Source organism: Sorex araneus, chromosome 3, assembly GCF_027595985.1.
Source record: "Sorex araneus isolate mSorAra2 chromosome 3, mSorAra2.pri, whole genome shotgun sequence".
In the NCBI taxonomy this organism is placed as follows: domain Eukaryota; kingdom Metazoa; phylum Chordata; class Mammalia; order Eulipotyphla; family Soricidae; genus Sorex; species Sorex araneus.
In genome coordinates this window covers 238,295,964-238,310,185 of record NC_073304.1, presented here as the reverse complement: position 1 = coordinate 238,310,185, position 14,222 = coordinate 238,295,964, and the positions used below count along the sequence as shown (strand labels likewise).

General features: G+C 69.6%; 1 protein-coding gene across 1 annotated transcript in view; it reads left to right on the top strand.

The window, feature by feature from the left end:
* The window catches only part of TBC1D16 (TBC1 domain family member 16), a 31,186-nt gene extending 21,239 nt beyond the window's left edge, over positions 1–9,947 (top strand). The window contains exons 8-16 of the mRNA XM_055132297.1: positions 2,241–2,363; positions 2,976–3,123; positions 4,076–4,240; positions 4,458–4,606; positions 4,910–5,044; positions 5,582–5,768; positions 6,594–6,773; positions 8,250–8,396; positions 9,308–9,947. Coding sequence (XP_054988272.1) covers positions 2,241–2,363; positions 2,976–3,123; positions 4,076–4,240; positions 4,458–4,606; positions 4,910–5,044; positions 5,582–5,768; positions 6,594–6,773; positions 8,250–8,396; positions 9,308–9,556 — 1,483 coding nt within the window. The 3' untranslated portion in view covers positions 9,557–9,947. The remainder of the gene's footprint in view (positions 1–2,240; positions 2,364–2,975; positions 3,124–4,075; positions 4,241–4,457; positions 4,607–4,909; positions 5,045–5,581; positions 5,769–6,593; positions 6,774–8,249; positions 8,397–9,307) is intronic.
* The last annotated feature ends 4,275 nt before the right edge of the window (positions 9,948–14,222 follow it).

The following is a 14,222-nucleotide window of genomic DNA, read 5'->3' as shown; positions in this document are numbered from 1 at the left end:
TTCTCTGGGGCCTGCGGCCGTCTCCCTGCTGAGACCCGCATGGGCACAGTGCGTGGGTGGGCGTGTTCCTCCAGACTGCTCTGCCGCTGGGGCTGGAGCGAGAGCACAGCGGGGAGGGCGTTTGCCTTGCACGCGGCCGACCCGGGTTCGATTCCCAGCATCCCACATGGTCCCCTGAGCACCTCCAGGGGTAATTCCTGAGTGCAGAGCCAGGAGTAACCCCTGTGCATCACCAGGTGTGACCCACAAAGCAAAAAAAAAAAAAAAACCTGCTCCATCGAGGCCGCTCACCCTCATCCTGTGCCCCTCCCGCCCCCCACCCCGCCTTCAGTGGTCCGGAATTATGGGGACGTCTTGGGGCTACAGGGATACCTCAAGGCTATGGGGACCCCTTGGGGCTATGGACACCCCAGCTCAGGGCTACGGGGACCCTCGGGGCTACGGGGGCCCTCGGGGCTATGGGGACCCTCGGGGCTACGGGGGCCCTCGGGGCTATGGGGACCCCTGCTCAGGGCTACGGGGACCCTCGGGGCTATGGAGACCCCTGCCTCAGGGCTACGGGGACCCTCGGGGCTACGGGGCTTTCCTGGCTGAGCCGCGCGCCCAAGGCATGTCCCCCCAGGTGTGGAGCAGACTGGCCATAGCAGTCAGGAGGTGAGGTGACAGGATCCGGTAACCTCATTACTCCGGGCAGGGCTGGGGTCCCGGGGCTGGGGAGTAGGGCCAGTAGGGGCCTCACCCACCCTTGAGGCTCGTCCCAGCCCTCCACGCCCTTCACAGACGCTCTGGCCTGCAGGGAGGCGGGACAGAGCGTCCAGTGTCCGTCCCCTGCTTACCTGTCAGAAGAAGCACACCACAGGACACCTGGGGGCCACCCCGTCTCTCTGGCCGAGGGCACAGGTCGGCCAGGTGCCCGGGAGCCCTGGGGAGCACCTGTCCCTGGGAGGACACCCACCGCCCCCCTCCCTGCGGGCTGCACTCTTCTCTGCGGAGGCCTGGGATTAACCAATTGATTCATTAGTGCAGAAACGCCCCTGGGAGGCTTCCTGTGGGGGTGGGGCCTCCCCGCTGGCCTCTCCCTGCAGGGACCTGAGGGAGGCTGTGGGGTGGGGGCAGTGGGGGCAGAGGCTGGCCGTCTCCTGACTGGCGCCTCATGGAGCTGCCTGGTCAGGGCCCTGGGGAGGCGGCCCCCCCCCCCCAGCTGCACGGGACCTGGCCCACGACTCAGTGTCTCCCTCGGCTCTGCTTAGTCCGGAGCTGGGGAGAGCAGCCGCGGCCACATGCAGGCCTGGCACATTCCAGAGGCCACAGTCGCGAGCTGGTGGGACTTTCTGAGACCGGAGGCCCGAGGGGCTGCCCCGGGGCCTGGTGTCCCTTGGGGACGCTGCTTGGCAGATGTGCTGGTAATATCCGGACCGGATTTCCTCCGCGCGGGCAGAGCCACGGCATTAAACTGCTTTGCGACCGGGGGCTCGGCCAGTCTGTAGACTTAGGAGGAGAAAGCGCAGGAGAGGGTGTGTCCGCGCCTGAACCTTCAGACCTAGGGTCAGAGGTCAGCCCTGCCACAGGCCACCGGGTGGGTCAGGTGACCTCTCAGTGCTGGGGACCGTCTCTGTCCTTCCTGGGTTATTGGCAGATTCTGTGGCGCCTCCCAATATGTGAGTGTGCATATGTGTGCACATGTGTGTTTGAGTGCATGTGTGTGTGAGTGCATGCATGTGTGTATGTGCATATGCGTATGTGAGTGCATGTGTGTGAATGCATGTGTATGTGCATGTGTGTATGCGCATGTGAGTGCATGTGCGTGAGTGCATGCATGTGTGCTTGTGTATGTGCATGTGAGTGCATGTGCGTGTGAGTGCATGCGTGTGTGAGTGCATGCATGTATGTATGTGTGTATGCACATGTGAGTGCAGGTGTGTGAGTGCATGCATGTGTGCATGTGTGTGAGTACGTGTGCGTGTGAGTGCATGTGTGCGTGTGTGAGTACGTGTGCATGTGTGTGCATGTGAGTGCATGTGTGTGTGTGAGCCTGGACTGTCTGTGCTTCCTTTTGGCACGGGGGCTGGGCCTGGTGATGCAGAGTGGGGTGGGCCTAGGCTTCCACGTGCAAAGCTGTGCTCAGGCTGCTCGCCGTCCCCTGGGCTGGGGTGGGTGTGGGTGCCTCCCCGCAGCTCGCTTGTCCTCGTGCCCTGTGCGGCCAGGACCCAGTCATGTGGCCTTCCCGCCCCGTCCTGCAGTGCTGACGCCGACCCGCGGACCCCGCGCTGGGATGAGCCTCAGCGGGCGTGCGCCCTGGAGCAGATCTGTGGCGTGTTCCGAGTGGACCTGGGCCAGATGCGCTCCCTGCGGCTCTTCTTCAGGTGACGCGGCTCCCCTGGGCCTCCCGCCTCCATCCTCGGGGGGCTGACTCTGGCTGGGCCTGTGACCCACCACTGCCCCTCCATCCCCCTACCGAACCCCTTCCTCGGTGCGTGGAGAAGCCCCAGTGAGGTCCTGTGCAGGGCCGAGGAGGGAGCCCGAGCCAGGACAGCGCCCTTGGAGGCCGGGCTGAGGGCAGGCGTGTCGCAAGGGGGTCGCAGCCTGGCACATCCCGGAGGGGAGTGCTGGCCTCCACGGCCCTCTCCTGCCCTCCGAGTGTGTGTGCTGGGGAAGCTGGCTGCTGGGGGCTGTCTCCTGCCGCACCCTGTTCCACCACCCGCCCGTTACCTCGGGTCCAGTGAGGGGGGTTGCACGGGGGGGGGCAGGGATGGCAGCAAGGATAAACCCAGCAAGGATATGCCCCGCCCGGGAGCCCAGGGCGCAGCCTGTGGCTTCTCTGGCAAAGGGCTGATGGTGTGTGTTGGGGCTGCATCTCCGGAGTGGCACGCAGCAGCAGGAGCAGCATCCGCACCCGGCCCTGGGTTGGCGGTACGGCCTGTCCCCACCAGATGAGCCGCACTGCACACTCACCGGTGCCTTTCCCCACATGCCAGTGACGAGGCGTGCACCAGCGGGCAGCTGGTGGTGGCCAGCCGGGAGAGCCAGTACAAGGTGCTGCATTTCCACCACGGTGGGCTGGGCAAGCTATCCGACGTGTTCCAGCAGTGGAAGTACTGCACAGAGACGCACCTGCAGGACCAGGTACCGGCAGCCCGCCACCAAGGCCCCGCCCGTGTCAGTAGAGCCCCGCCTTGCCGCAGGGGCCCCGCCCCTATCAGTACAGCCCTGCTGTCACTGAGGTCCCACCCTTCTCTGTAGAGCCCCGCCCTCCCGACGAGGCCCCGCCCCCGTCAGTGAAGCCACGCCCCTGTCTATAGAGCCCCGCCCTGCCCCTGTGGTCCCGTTTGTCCGTGGAGCCCCGCCCTGTCGTCAGGCCCCGCCCCTGACAGCGGAGCCCCGCCCCCGTCATAAACCACGCCCCTACCATTGAGCCTCGCCTTGCCGCAGAGGCCCCGCCCCTATAGTCACGCGCTGCCGTAGAGGTCCGGTCTTGCCGCCAGGCCCCGCCCTGCCGCCGAGGCCCCGCCCCACCAGTGTAGCCCCGCCCCGCCGCAGAGGCCCCGCCCCGCCGCCCAGGGCCCGGCCGTCCGGCGTGACCGTGGCCGCCGAGTCGCGGCCGCCCCGCGTGGTCACCCTTCCCGGCCCGCCGCGCCGGGCAGCGCAGGGGCCTGTCTGCCGGGGCGTGCTGCCGTGTTTCGCCCCCTCTGCGCACGGTGCGGTGGGCGCCCCGTAATGACCTGCTCAGGCGCCGCTGACCCGGCCGCCCCGCCCGCCGCGACCCCCGGCCCCCCGTCACCCCGGCCGGCGGCCCCCGGACCCCGCGCAACCTCTGCGTTCTGAATGGGACGGCGGCGGCGGGGTCGCGGGCGCCTGGCCGCGGCCCCCTCGCGAACAGCGCTGCCTTTGTACGTGGCCAGTCGCATGTAATTTATTGCGGCCCGCCGGGCCGGCCAAGTGGGGCCGCGCGGTGCGGGCGGCGCGAGGGCCGGGCGGGTGACAGCAGCGGGCATTTTCATTTTAATTGCGTCTAATTGCGCTCGCCGTTCAGGGGGCCGCGGGGGCGGCGGGACCCCGACCAGCCCGCCCTCCGCAGGCCCCCGAGCAGCGGCTGCGCATGCAGTTCTCCATCCGGCGCCCCAAGCTGCCGTCGGCCGAGACGCACCCCGAGGAGAGCATGTACCGGCGGCTGGACGTGGCGGCCTGGCTCGGGCACCTGAACGCGCAGGGCCAGGTGCAGGAGGAGCACCGGCTGCGCAAGGTGAGGCCGCGTTCCCACCGCGGATTAGGCGCCCACCCCGCGGGGTGCGAGCGCCCCGGGGGGGCTTTGACATTGAAATGAGCGGCCGGGCGGCTGGGAACGGGCGCGGCGCGTTCCCGCCACACATGTGCAAATCGCCCCTGGCATCAAGGCTTCAGTTGTCCGGGCGCGGGGGTGCGGGGTGCGGCCCCGCCCCCACGCTGGCCTCCCCTTCCAGGCCATTTTCTTCGGAGGCATTGAGGTGTCAATCCGGGGGGAGGTGTGGCCCTTCCTGCTGGGCTACTACAGCCCCGAGTCCACGTCGGAGGAGAGGGAAGCGCTGCGGCGGCAGAAGCAGCGGGAGTACGCGGAGATCCAGCAGAAAAGGTAGCGGACCCGCTAGGACGGAACCAGCAGGCAGCCCCGCCCCCGCCGTCCAGGGTCGGCGCCACAGAGTCCAGGCCTCAGGCCCCAGACCTCAGGCCGTGTCCTGCGCCAGAGGCAGGTCCAGCTCACGTGGGCGGCTCGAGGGTCCAGCATCCCACTGCGGCCGAGGGCTTGTCCCCACCCCGCGGCCCGGACCACACAGTGTGCATGTCCACCCACTGGACCCTTGGCACCCCAGCACGTCCGGGAGCCCTGGGGGGGGAGGCTGGGCAGGAGGGCCGTGCGCTGACCAGCCCTCTCCAGGCTGTCCATGAGCCCTGAGGAGCACAGCGCCTTCTGGAGGAACGTGCAGGTGACCGTGGACAAGGACGTGGTCCGCACTGACCGCACCAACCAGTTCTTCCGTGGCGACGGCAACCCCAATGTGGAGATCATGAGGTGTGCCCACGTGCCCACGCCTGCCGACTGCCATCTGCCCCTCGCTCACTGCCCCTGCCCCCGCTGACCGCCCCCTACTCCTGCTGATCGTCCCTCTGCCCCCGCTGACCGCCCCCTGCTCCTGCTGACCGCCCCTCTGCCCCTGCTGACCGCCCCCTGCTCCTGCTGACCGCCCCTCTGCCCCTGCTGACCGCCCCCTGCTCCTGCTGACCACACCACTGCTTCTCTGCCCCCTGCTGACCACCCACCCTGCAAGGAGGGGCAGCAGTGATGCCTTCCGGGAGGCCCTGAGGCCTTAGGCTCCAGTGCAGCCTGGCCCTGCTGACCGGGGCGGCTTCCCCTGGCCTGGCTTCCCAGTGGGTGTTGTCCCATGGCCACCCGGCCTGGCCCCATAGCACCTCCCCCTCAGTGGCCCCTGTACTTCACCGCCCTTCCCCAGACGTGCCCAGCAGAGGCCAGTGACGCCCCCTCTCCGCTGGTCCCCTCTCCCACTGACCCCTGCCCTCTCCCCACCGACCGCCCGCCTCGCCCACCCAGGAGGATCCTGCTCAACTATGCCGTGTTCAGCCCGGCCATCGGCTACTCTCAGGGCATGTCCGACCTGGTGGCCCCTCTCCTGGCCGAGGTCCTGGACGAGGCAGACACTTTCTGGTGCTTCGTGGGCTTGATGCAGAATACCATCTTCGTCAGCTCACCCCGCGACGAGGACATGGAGACGCAGCTGGTGAGGGGGCGGGACGGGGCGGGACAGGGGCAGGGACAGGACTGAAGGGGGGCGGGATGCGGATGGGGCGGGGCAGGGGCAGGACAGGGCAGGACAGGACTACGGTGGGCACAGGACAGGGATGGGGGTCCCGAGTTGCTCACTCCACCTCCCCACAATGTCTCTGCGGGAATGGTCAGGGTGGACATGGGACATGGCCAGTGCGGGGGGCTGGGGCAGCTCTCATAAGAGGACACCCCCCTCCACACCCCAGGCAGCGCTGGTCCCCAGCCCAGCCCCCTTGAAGGCCTGTTCCCGCCCTGCCCGGAAGGCCACCCACCGTGCTGGGAGGAGGGGCCAGACTGTCCCCAGGCCAAGGGCAGTGACCTGGAGTGTGACCATGGGGGGGACACAAGATAGGGGGACATGGACACCAGGGGGGCCAGGCAGGCCCCAGAACCAGCTCCTGAAGGGCCCAGGCCCCCACCATGCACGGCCGGTGACAGCAGCCAGCTGGGGCGGGAGGGGGGGTTCTGGCGAGGCCACTGGCCTCAGCCGCCTCAGGGTCTGGGGCTTGATGTCCCCTCTAATCACCCTGCAGAGGTGCCTCTCGGCGGGGGCCAGCTGGGGGCCGTGCTTCCGTGGCCTGGCCTCCCTCCTGGGCACGACCTGCCCGCCCGCGGGTCCCCGCAGAGCCCGGAACAGACCGGCAGAGGCGGGCTGCAGCCCAGGGCACACGCGACCCAGAGTTGGGTGCACGTGGGCCCAAGCCGTGGGCGCGCGGGGGCGGGGCCGCGGGGCGGGGGCGGGGGCGGCCAGTGGAACCCGCTCCCTCCCGCCCCACAGCTGTACCTGCGGGAGCTGCTGCGGCTGGCGCTGCCGCGCTTCCACCGGCACCTGGAGGCGCTGGGCGAGGACGGGCTGCAGCTGCTCTTCTGCCACCGCTGGCTGCTGCTCTGCTTCAAGCGCGAGTTCCCCGAGCCCGAGGCCCTGCGCATCTGGGAGGCCTGCTGGGCCCACTACCAGGTGCCCGCCCCGCCCCGCCCTCTTCCCAGGAGGCCATTGCCACTAGTGATCCCCCGGCGCGCGCCAGCGCCCCACCGGCCCGGCCCGCGGCTGTAGCGCCCGGATTAGTGGCAGGTGGCCACGCAGGGCCAGGGAGGCCCTCAGCGCCCCGCAGCCCGTGCATCGGGGAGGGCCCGTCCCAAGGCGCTGCCGCAGCCCGCATGGCCCGCCCTTCCCGCCGTCAGACGCAGCGAGTCGGGCGCTGCTGGCCGAGGCGCAGGACGTGTGTCCGGGGCAAAGACACGGGCCAGGGAGCAGGTCTGCTCCCCTAAACACTGGACCCCGTTTGGAAAAAGTCTTGTCTGCTTTTCATAGCCTCTGGGAGCAATTTCCCGGGAGTCACCTGGGCCCCCCATGAGGAGCCAGGCAACCTCGGGGTACGGCCCCCACACGCCCCCTGCAGCGGGGAGGGCCGAGGCCTGGGACGCCTCTGTCCACGGCTCTGGTGTTGAACAAGTCTCTGTCTGCGATACCCACCTCCCTTTGGAATTGGCGGTGCGGGTGGGGGGCCAGCCACGGGGCGGGGGGCCTTTGGCACACCCCCAGGACCCAGCCAGAAAGGCCCGTCTGCCCTTCCCTGCTGCCCTGTGGCCTGACCTTAGTCACCCAGAGCTGCGCCCCTTCCGCCCTTCCCGCCCCTAGCCGTACAAGGCTCCTTCTGGGCCCTCGAGCCATTGCCGTTTGCCGGGAGGAAGGGGCGTCCAGGACCAGGGCCAGCCATGGCCTCTGCCCACTGGGCGGGTCCACCCAGCCCTTTGGAGACGAAGTTCCGGTGGTTGGGCGTCTCCCGCAGGAGACTAAACACGGGCTTCCTGTGGCTCCGTGTCCTTCCTCTGCCCCGGAAGCCCGTGTGCCCGCCTGGCTCCGAGCAGGAGAGCGCCAGGATGTCCCGCGCCAGGACCAAGTGCCGGCTTCCTGCCGCGGGCCAGGGACACCGTGTGGCCGTCTCAGGGCTGCTGTGGTGCGACCGGCCCACTGTCTCCATGGGGCCTGCGGCTGGGCGGGCCAGTAGGGACACAGCTCCCGTGGCCGTGGCTGCGGCCATTCCCAAGTGCCCTGACCATACTGTCGTCAGCCAAGCCCCCACAGCACGAGGTCTGGAGCGTGAGCAGGTCGACGCGCAGAGAAGGTGTCCCGTGCCCTGCCCCAGAGACCGGGCAGGGGGCGCCCCCTGAGAGTGGCCAGCACCACACCTCTGGGTTGCAGGAGGGCCTGGAGGTGACACGGTGGCTAGTGACCCCAACCACACTCCCACCCCAGTACCCTGTGCGCCCCATCACTGTGGGGTCCTGTCCCCAGGAGAGGCCCTCCGGTCCCCCGAGCACAGTTTGGGAGGCCCCCAAAGAGGCTGCTTGGCTTATTCAGCCCCCCACACCCCAAACTGGGGCCCTGAGGGGGCGGGCTGGGTGTGCCCCGTCTGAGAGCCCCTCCCCCTAGACGGATTACTTCCACCTCTTCATCTGCGTGGCCATCGTGGCCATCTACGGGGACGACGTCATTGAGCAACAGCTGCCCACCGACCAGATGCTCCTGCACTTTGGAAACCTGGCCATGCACATGAACGGGGAGCTCGTTCTCAGGAAGGTGAGCGCCCTGCCCTGCTCCGGCAGAGCCTAGTGCGGCCCACCCGGGGCGCCGGCCCCACCCACTAACGGATGCCGCCTGTGATAGGCCCCGCCCGTGTGCTCACAGGCCCATAGGCCTGCCCTATGGCCGCGTCCACCACCCATTAGGCCCCGCCCCTGCGCTCACAGGACCCATGTCCCCGCCCATTGGCCGGCCCTGTAGCCACGCCCACCATTCAGGCCCCGCCCCTGTGCTCACAGGCCCATAGGCCTGCCCTATGGCCACGGCCACCACCCATTAGGCCCCCACAGGACCCATGTCCCTGCCCATTGGCCGGCCCTGTGACCATGCCCACCACTCAGGCCCCGCCCCCGTGCTCACAGGCCCATATCCTGCCCGTTGGCCTGTCCTGTGGCCACGCCCCTGCGCTCACAGGCCCATAGGCCTGCCCTGTGGCCACACCCACCACCCATTAGGCCCCGCCCCTGCGCTCATAGGACACATATTCCCGCCCATTGGCGCTGTCCCCAACGTGACTCCCACCAGCCTCGTCCATCAGGTTCCACTGACAGGCCCCGCCCGCCCCTGGACACTGGGTCCTCTCCCAGAGCCCCGTCAAGGCCCCGCCCCCACCCCAGCACTGCCGCTGCCCACCAGAGGTCAGCACCTGTGGGTGCCGCAGGCCTGACCACCTCCGTGGAGTCAGGAAGCTGGAAGAGGTTTTGGGGCTGAATGGCCTCTTGTCTCCACCCCACGTTGGCTGAAGGACCGCTGTGGGTCCTGGGGCGCAGTGGCCAGTTGGGCAGAAAGAGTCCCAGATGCGCGGCAGTGTGGAGAGCCAGGCGCGGGGCAGCGGGATGCGGTTGTGGAGCTGCTCCTCGGACAGCCGTGCATCCCCCGCCCGTCCGCCCGCGGTGTCTCTCCTGCAGGCCCGCAGCCTGCTGTACCAGTTCCGCCTGCTGGCCCGCATCCCCTGCAGCCTGTGCGAGCTGTGCCGCCTGTGTGGCCCCGGCATGTGGGACAGCGGCTACATCCCGGCCGTGGAGTGCACCGGCCACCACCCGGCGCCCGAGAGCTGTCCGTACGGGGGCACCGTGGAGGCACCTTCGCCCAAGCCCCCCCAAGACGCCAGGAAGGACTCAAAGCTGCCCCGAGAAGGGTTCGGGTTCCGCAGATAGGCACGGGGCCCTCCCGAGGGCTGGGGGCACAGAGGACGTGCCGTGGCCGCGGGGAGGAGACTCCAGCGGAACCTCAAGAGCGGAGCCTGGAAGCGCTTCAAGGCCCCCCGGGCTCCGCCAGGACCCCACGCTCGGCGCCGCCGCTCCAGCTGTGTGGCCTGCAGGCGGCACACGGAGGGACCCTGGAGGCCCAGGCAGGCAGCGCAGAGGGAGGCCGCCCGATGCCCGCCTGGTCCCGCCTGTGTGGGGGCCAGGGCCCTGGGCTCGGGAAGGAAGGGGCCGCGGCGCGGGCTGGAGGGGCCCGCTGGGGAGCCGGTCCCACCCTGATGCCACCATGCCCAGGGACTGGGCGGTGGCCCGTGCAAATCCTGCCAAGAGAGTCTGCATTGTGCTCCGTGTTGTGTATTGACTCATCACTACAGGCAGTGCCTCGGGGTAGCACCACGCCGGGCTTCCAGAGAACCTTCTAGAAATCAGTTTCTGGGGCGAGAAGGAGGTGCCCTGCAGTCCTCCGGCATGATGGGGCGGGGGGTGCAGCGGGGCCAGGGCCCGGGCGACCTCTGGGCCGCATTGCCGCTCCACTGGGCGGGCGGGCATGGTGCCCCCCGCAGCCCCTGCTGCCCCGTCCAGGAGAAGGGCCGAGTCCTGCTGGGCCTTCCCAAGGATGAGGCCGGGTGGCCTCGGGGCTCAGTGCCTCTCGCCGCCAGGGGGTCTCGAGCACATGGCACCTCCGCGTCTCGTACCTCCGCTGAGACCTCGGGGAGAGCATCTGTGCCCGGGGACCCCCGAGGGCTCCTCGCCCGGCACCTCCCGGACCCTCGCTGCCTCTCCGCCCTCACGTCCACTCCCTCCAGGACACAGCTCGGGGGGCTGCGCTGCCCAGCTGGGACCCCGCGGGCGGAGGCAGACGGGGGCCTCTGCGGCTTGCTAGAGCTGCAGATACAGGAAGGGGGTAGGAGACCCCAGGGACGGGGCATGGCAGTGGAGAGTGCTGGCCTTGCACCTGGCCAGCCTGGGTTCGAGCCCCTGCACCCTGTATGGTCCCTGATCCCTGCCGGAGTGACCCCTGAGCGCCCCCAGGTGTGGCCTAGACATGCGTGTTCAGGAGCAGACGTGTTCAGGCCTCCCGCCCTCCTTGGACCTGCACCGCGTGGTCTGGGCACCGCCAGGCGTCACTCCTGAGCAGGAGCCTGCCCGGGGTGGCCCCTCTGTGACCCACCTGCTGGAGGTGCCAAGGGCAGGGTACCCCACGCCCCCGGGCCCTGGGCGCGCACCAGGGCTGTATTCTGGATTTTCCAGCTCCACACCCCGAGCCTTGGCATGGACGCCGTGCTCCCCGCAGGCTTGAGAGAGTGGGGGTCCGGGGAGAAGGGGGAGGGCGGGGAGGTGGCCTGGCTGGCTCCCGGGCGGGCCGTGGCGGCTGCTGGGGGCTACCCCGCCCGCCACAGGCCCCGGGAGATAACTGGTCGTCACCGAGCAGCCTCCCAGCGCCCGGTGCAGACGCGGCGTCAGCAGCAGCTCCCGCTGCCAGGCTGCCGGTTTCAATGACACTTAATGTCACCAGCCGCGCATGTGCACACGCTGGCCATGCTGCCCACTCGCCGCCGGGCAGGGCAGCGCTGCGGAGGGGAGTCTCGAGGGCCGGGGCGGTGCTGGCCAGAGCGGTGGGGCCTGGCCGTTCCCGGGGGAGAAAGCCCGGCCCTGGGTCCGAGCACGGGCTCCCCCACAGAGGGTGGGATCTGGTTCCTTGGCTGAGAACGAGGCTGGTGCCCACAGGGCCTGGCGCCCGCGCCACCCTGCCTGCCGTGAGTCCCGCCCGAGGGCACCTCTGCGCTGCTCAGGCCCTGCGCAGGGAGAAGCCGGCCCAGAAGCCCGACTCGGCCTGGGTGTGTGTGCGTGTCTGTGTGGGCATGTCTGCGTGTCTGTGTGTGTCTGTGTGGGCATATCTGTGCACGTCTGTGTGTGCGTGTCTGTGTGTGCATGTCTGTGTGTCTGTGCACGTATGTGCCAAGGTGTGTGGTGTGTGTGTGCACACATGTGCACGAGGTGTGTACACGTGCTGTGTGTGCTTGCACACGCATGAGCTTGTGCATCCGTGTGTGTGCACGTGTAGGCCCCGTGTGAGGCGGTGCGGGCCCTGTGAGCAGGGGGTCTCGCCCCATCTCCCGGGGGGGCTGTTCGGGTTCCCCCGCGACCCTGGGCCGGGCCTCCCGACCACGGCAGCCCTGGCTCTCGTGCCGCTGACAGCAGGGGACAGCACGCGTCTCACACACGTGTCCCTCGCTGCACCGCCCTGGTGAGGGCAGGGGGGAGGCGTGTGGGGTGCAGAGGTGGGCGCGGCTGCACCAGCTGCGGCTCTGGCCTGTTCCTGGGGGAGCACCGGCCGCGAGGGAGTCGGCTGTGGAGGAAGGAGTGCTCGGCCCGCGGGGGGGCGGGGGACTTTGAGCCCGAGGCTGGGCCCCAGGACGGCTCTGTGCCTGCAGACAGCTCCAGGAAAGGAGCCCGAGAGCCACAGCCCTGCCCGAGAGCCCTGACCGGGGCCCAGGGCAGACCTGCGGGGACAGGCCACCCCGAGCTAATGGAGCCCCGGGTGCAGACGGGAGCCCGGGTGTAGACGGGAGCCCCAGGTGCAGACGGGAGCCCGGGTGTAGACGGGAGCCCCGGGTGCAGACGGGAGCCCCGGGTGTAGACGGGAGCCCCAGGTATAGACGGGAGCCCCGGGTGCAGACGGGAGCCCCAGGTATAGACGGGAGCCCCAGATATAGACAGGAGCCCCAGGTATAGACGGGAGCCCCGGGTGTAGACAGGAGCCCCGGGTGTGGACAGGAGCCCCAGGTATAGACGGGAGCCCCGGGTGTAGACGGGAGCCCCGGGTGCAGACGGGAGCCCGGGTGCAGACGGGAGCCCGGGTGCAGACAGGAGCCCCGGGTGTAGACAGGCTCTGCCCCCAGAGCCCAGTGTCCCGCCCTACAGTGCCCACGCCCACGTTATCCAGCCTATGTGGGGTCACGGGGTCACGTGGGCACAAGGAGGCCGGTGCTGTCTTTGGGGGACGCACAGCTGCCCGGGGTCCACCCTGGAGCAGAGACCCCTGGGCTCACACGGCCGGGCTCCCCCACGCCCCTGGGAGTAGGGCCCCTGGTGCGGCCGGCCCTCGGACCCACGCCACACCCTGCCCCCGGCAGCTGCCAGGACGAGGCTCAGTGACACCTGCTGCACAGTCCTGGAGTCGGGCCATCCTGCCCCCCAGCTCCTGAGAAGTCCCCGGCAGGGTCCGCTGGGCTCCCAGGGGGCCCCTGCAGCTCCGTGAAGGGCCTGGGGCCAGTGGGATCCCTGAACTGGGGTCCCCGCGGCCGAGGGAGGGGGACAGCAGGCCAGAGCAGGGCTGGCTGGGGAGGCCGGAGGCCACTGCGAAGGAGGGAGCTGGGCGTGGCCCTGGTGGGGCCTCAGGGCAGGTGAGCCAGCCTGGAGGCCTGCTTGGAAGAGGTGCCTCCCTGGGAGGCACGGGGGCCCCTCTGCTGAGAAGGCTGGTGCAGGGCCCTGGCCTCAGCCCCACAGGAGGCAGAAACCTGAGGCCTTTCCTCTCTGTGAAGGAGGGGAGCGAGAGACTCAGTGGAACCGCACACTGCACCTAGTTCCAGAACATTCCGTCGTCCCACAGGGAAAGCCCGGGCAGCTAAGTCATCACACGCCCCTGGCCAGCCCCTGCGAGGACTCGCCCGAGGGGTCGGAGGCCCCCGCTGCCCGCCCTGTCCTCTCTGCACGTGCCCACAGCCCACAGCAACGGGCGTGGCCGCGGGCTTCTCTGGGCACCGCTGGGCAAGTGCACCCAGCCAGCGCCCACACGCCTCCCCGTCAGCCTCAGTTTCCCCAGCTGGAGCAGCCCCGCCGCCCTGGGGGCGGGGGGCCTGGCCTCCCCTGTGCGGGGTTCCTGTCCCCGGCCACCGGCCATCCATCACGGCTGTTACGGTCCCGAGCCGTGCGGCCATCGGCGCGGCCCCCCCAGCGGCCGGGTTTATGTTGTAGGAACACGTGGGGCGTCCCGGACACACGCTAATGACAGGCATCACGGAGCAATAACAGGGCCGCACTGGTGGGCGGGCGCAGGCGGAGGGCCGGCGGCCCCGCGGGGCGGCGGGAGCGCCCGAGAATTGATTAGTCTTGGACGAGCTGACCTTTTTGTTCTTGAAAAATTGCTTTTGAGCAGCTGAGGCAATAAAAGTAAATTGATTCAGAGAGAACGAGGAGGAGATTTGCGTTGGGCGGGGGGGGGGGGGACGACGCCCCGTGATGCCAGAGCCCCCAGCCCGGCAACAGGAGGCAGGGAGGGTGCCTGCGGGTCTAAGGCTCCCTCCCGCCTCCCCCGGGGCAGGTGAGGGGGTGGCGTGTCTGGGGGGCCCAGTGGGGCCGGGAGGTCCTGCTGCCCGTGCCCAGAGCCCCGCCCGGGCCTGGGGGGCGAGATGCGGGTCTGAGTGGTGGGAGCACAGCCGGCTGGGGCGTCGCCCTGGAGGACAGCGCCCTGTGGGTCGGGAGGGGGGAGCCCCGGGCACCCAGGAGCGTGCGGAGGGGCCGGGGCTGCGTGTCTCCTGTGTGGGCAGGAGGGGAGCCGGCAGCCTCAGGCCCGTGTCCTGCCCGCGGCCGCCCCAGCTCCCGGGCCTCACGCGGG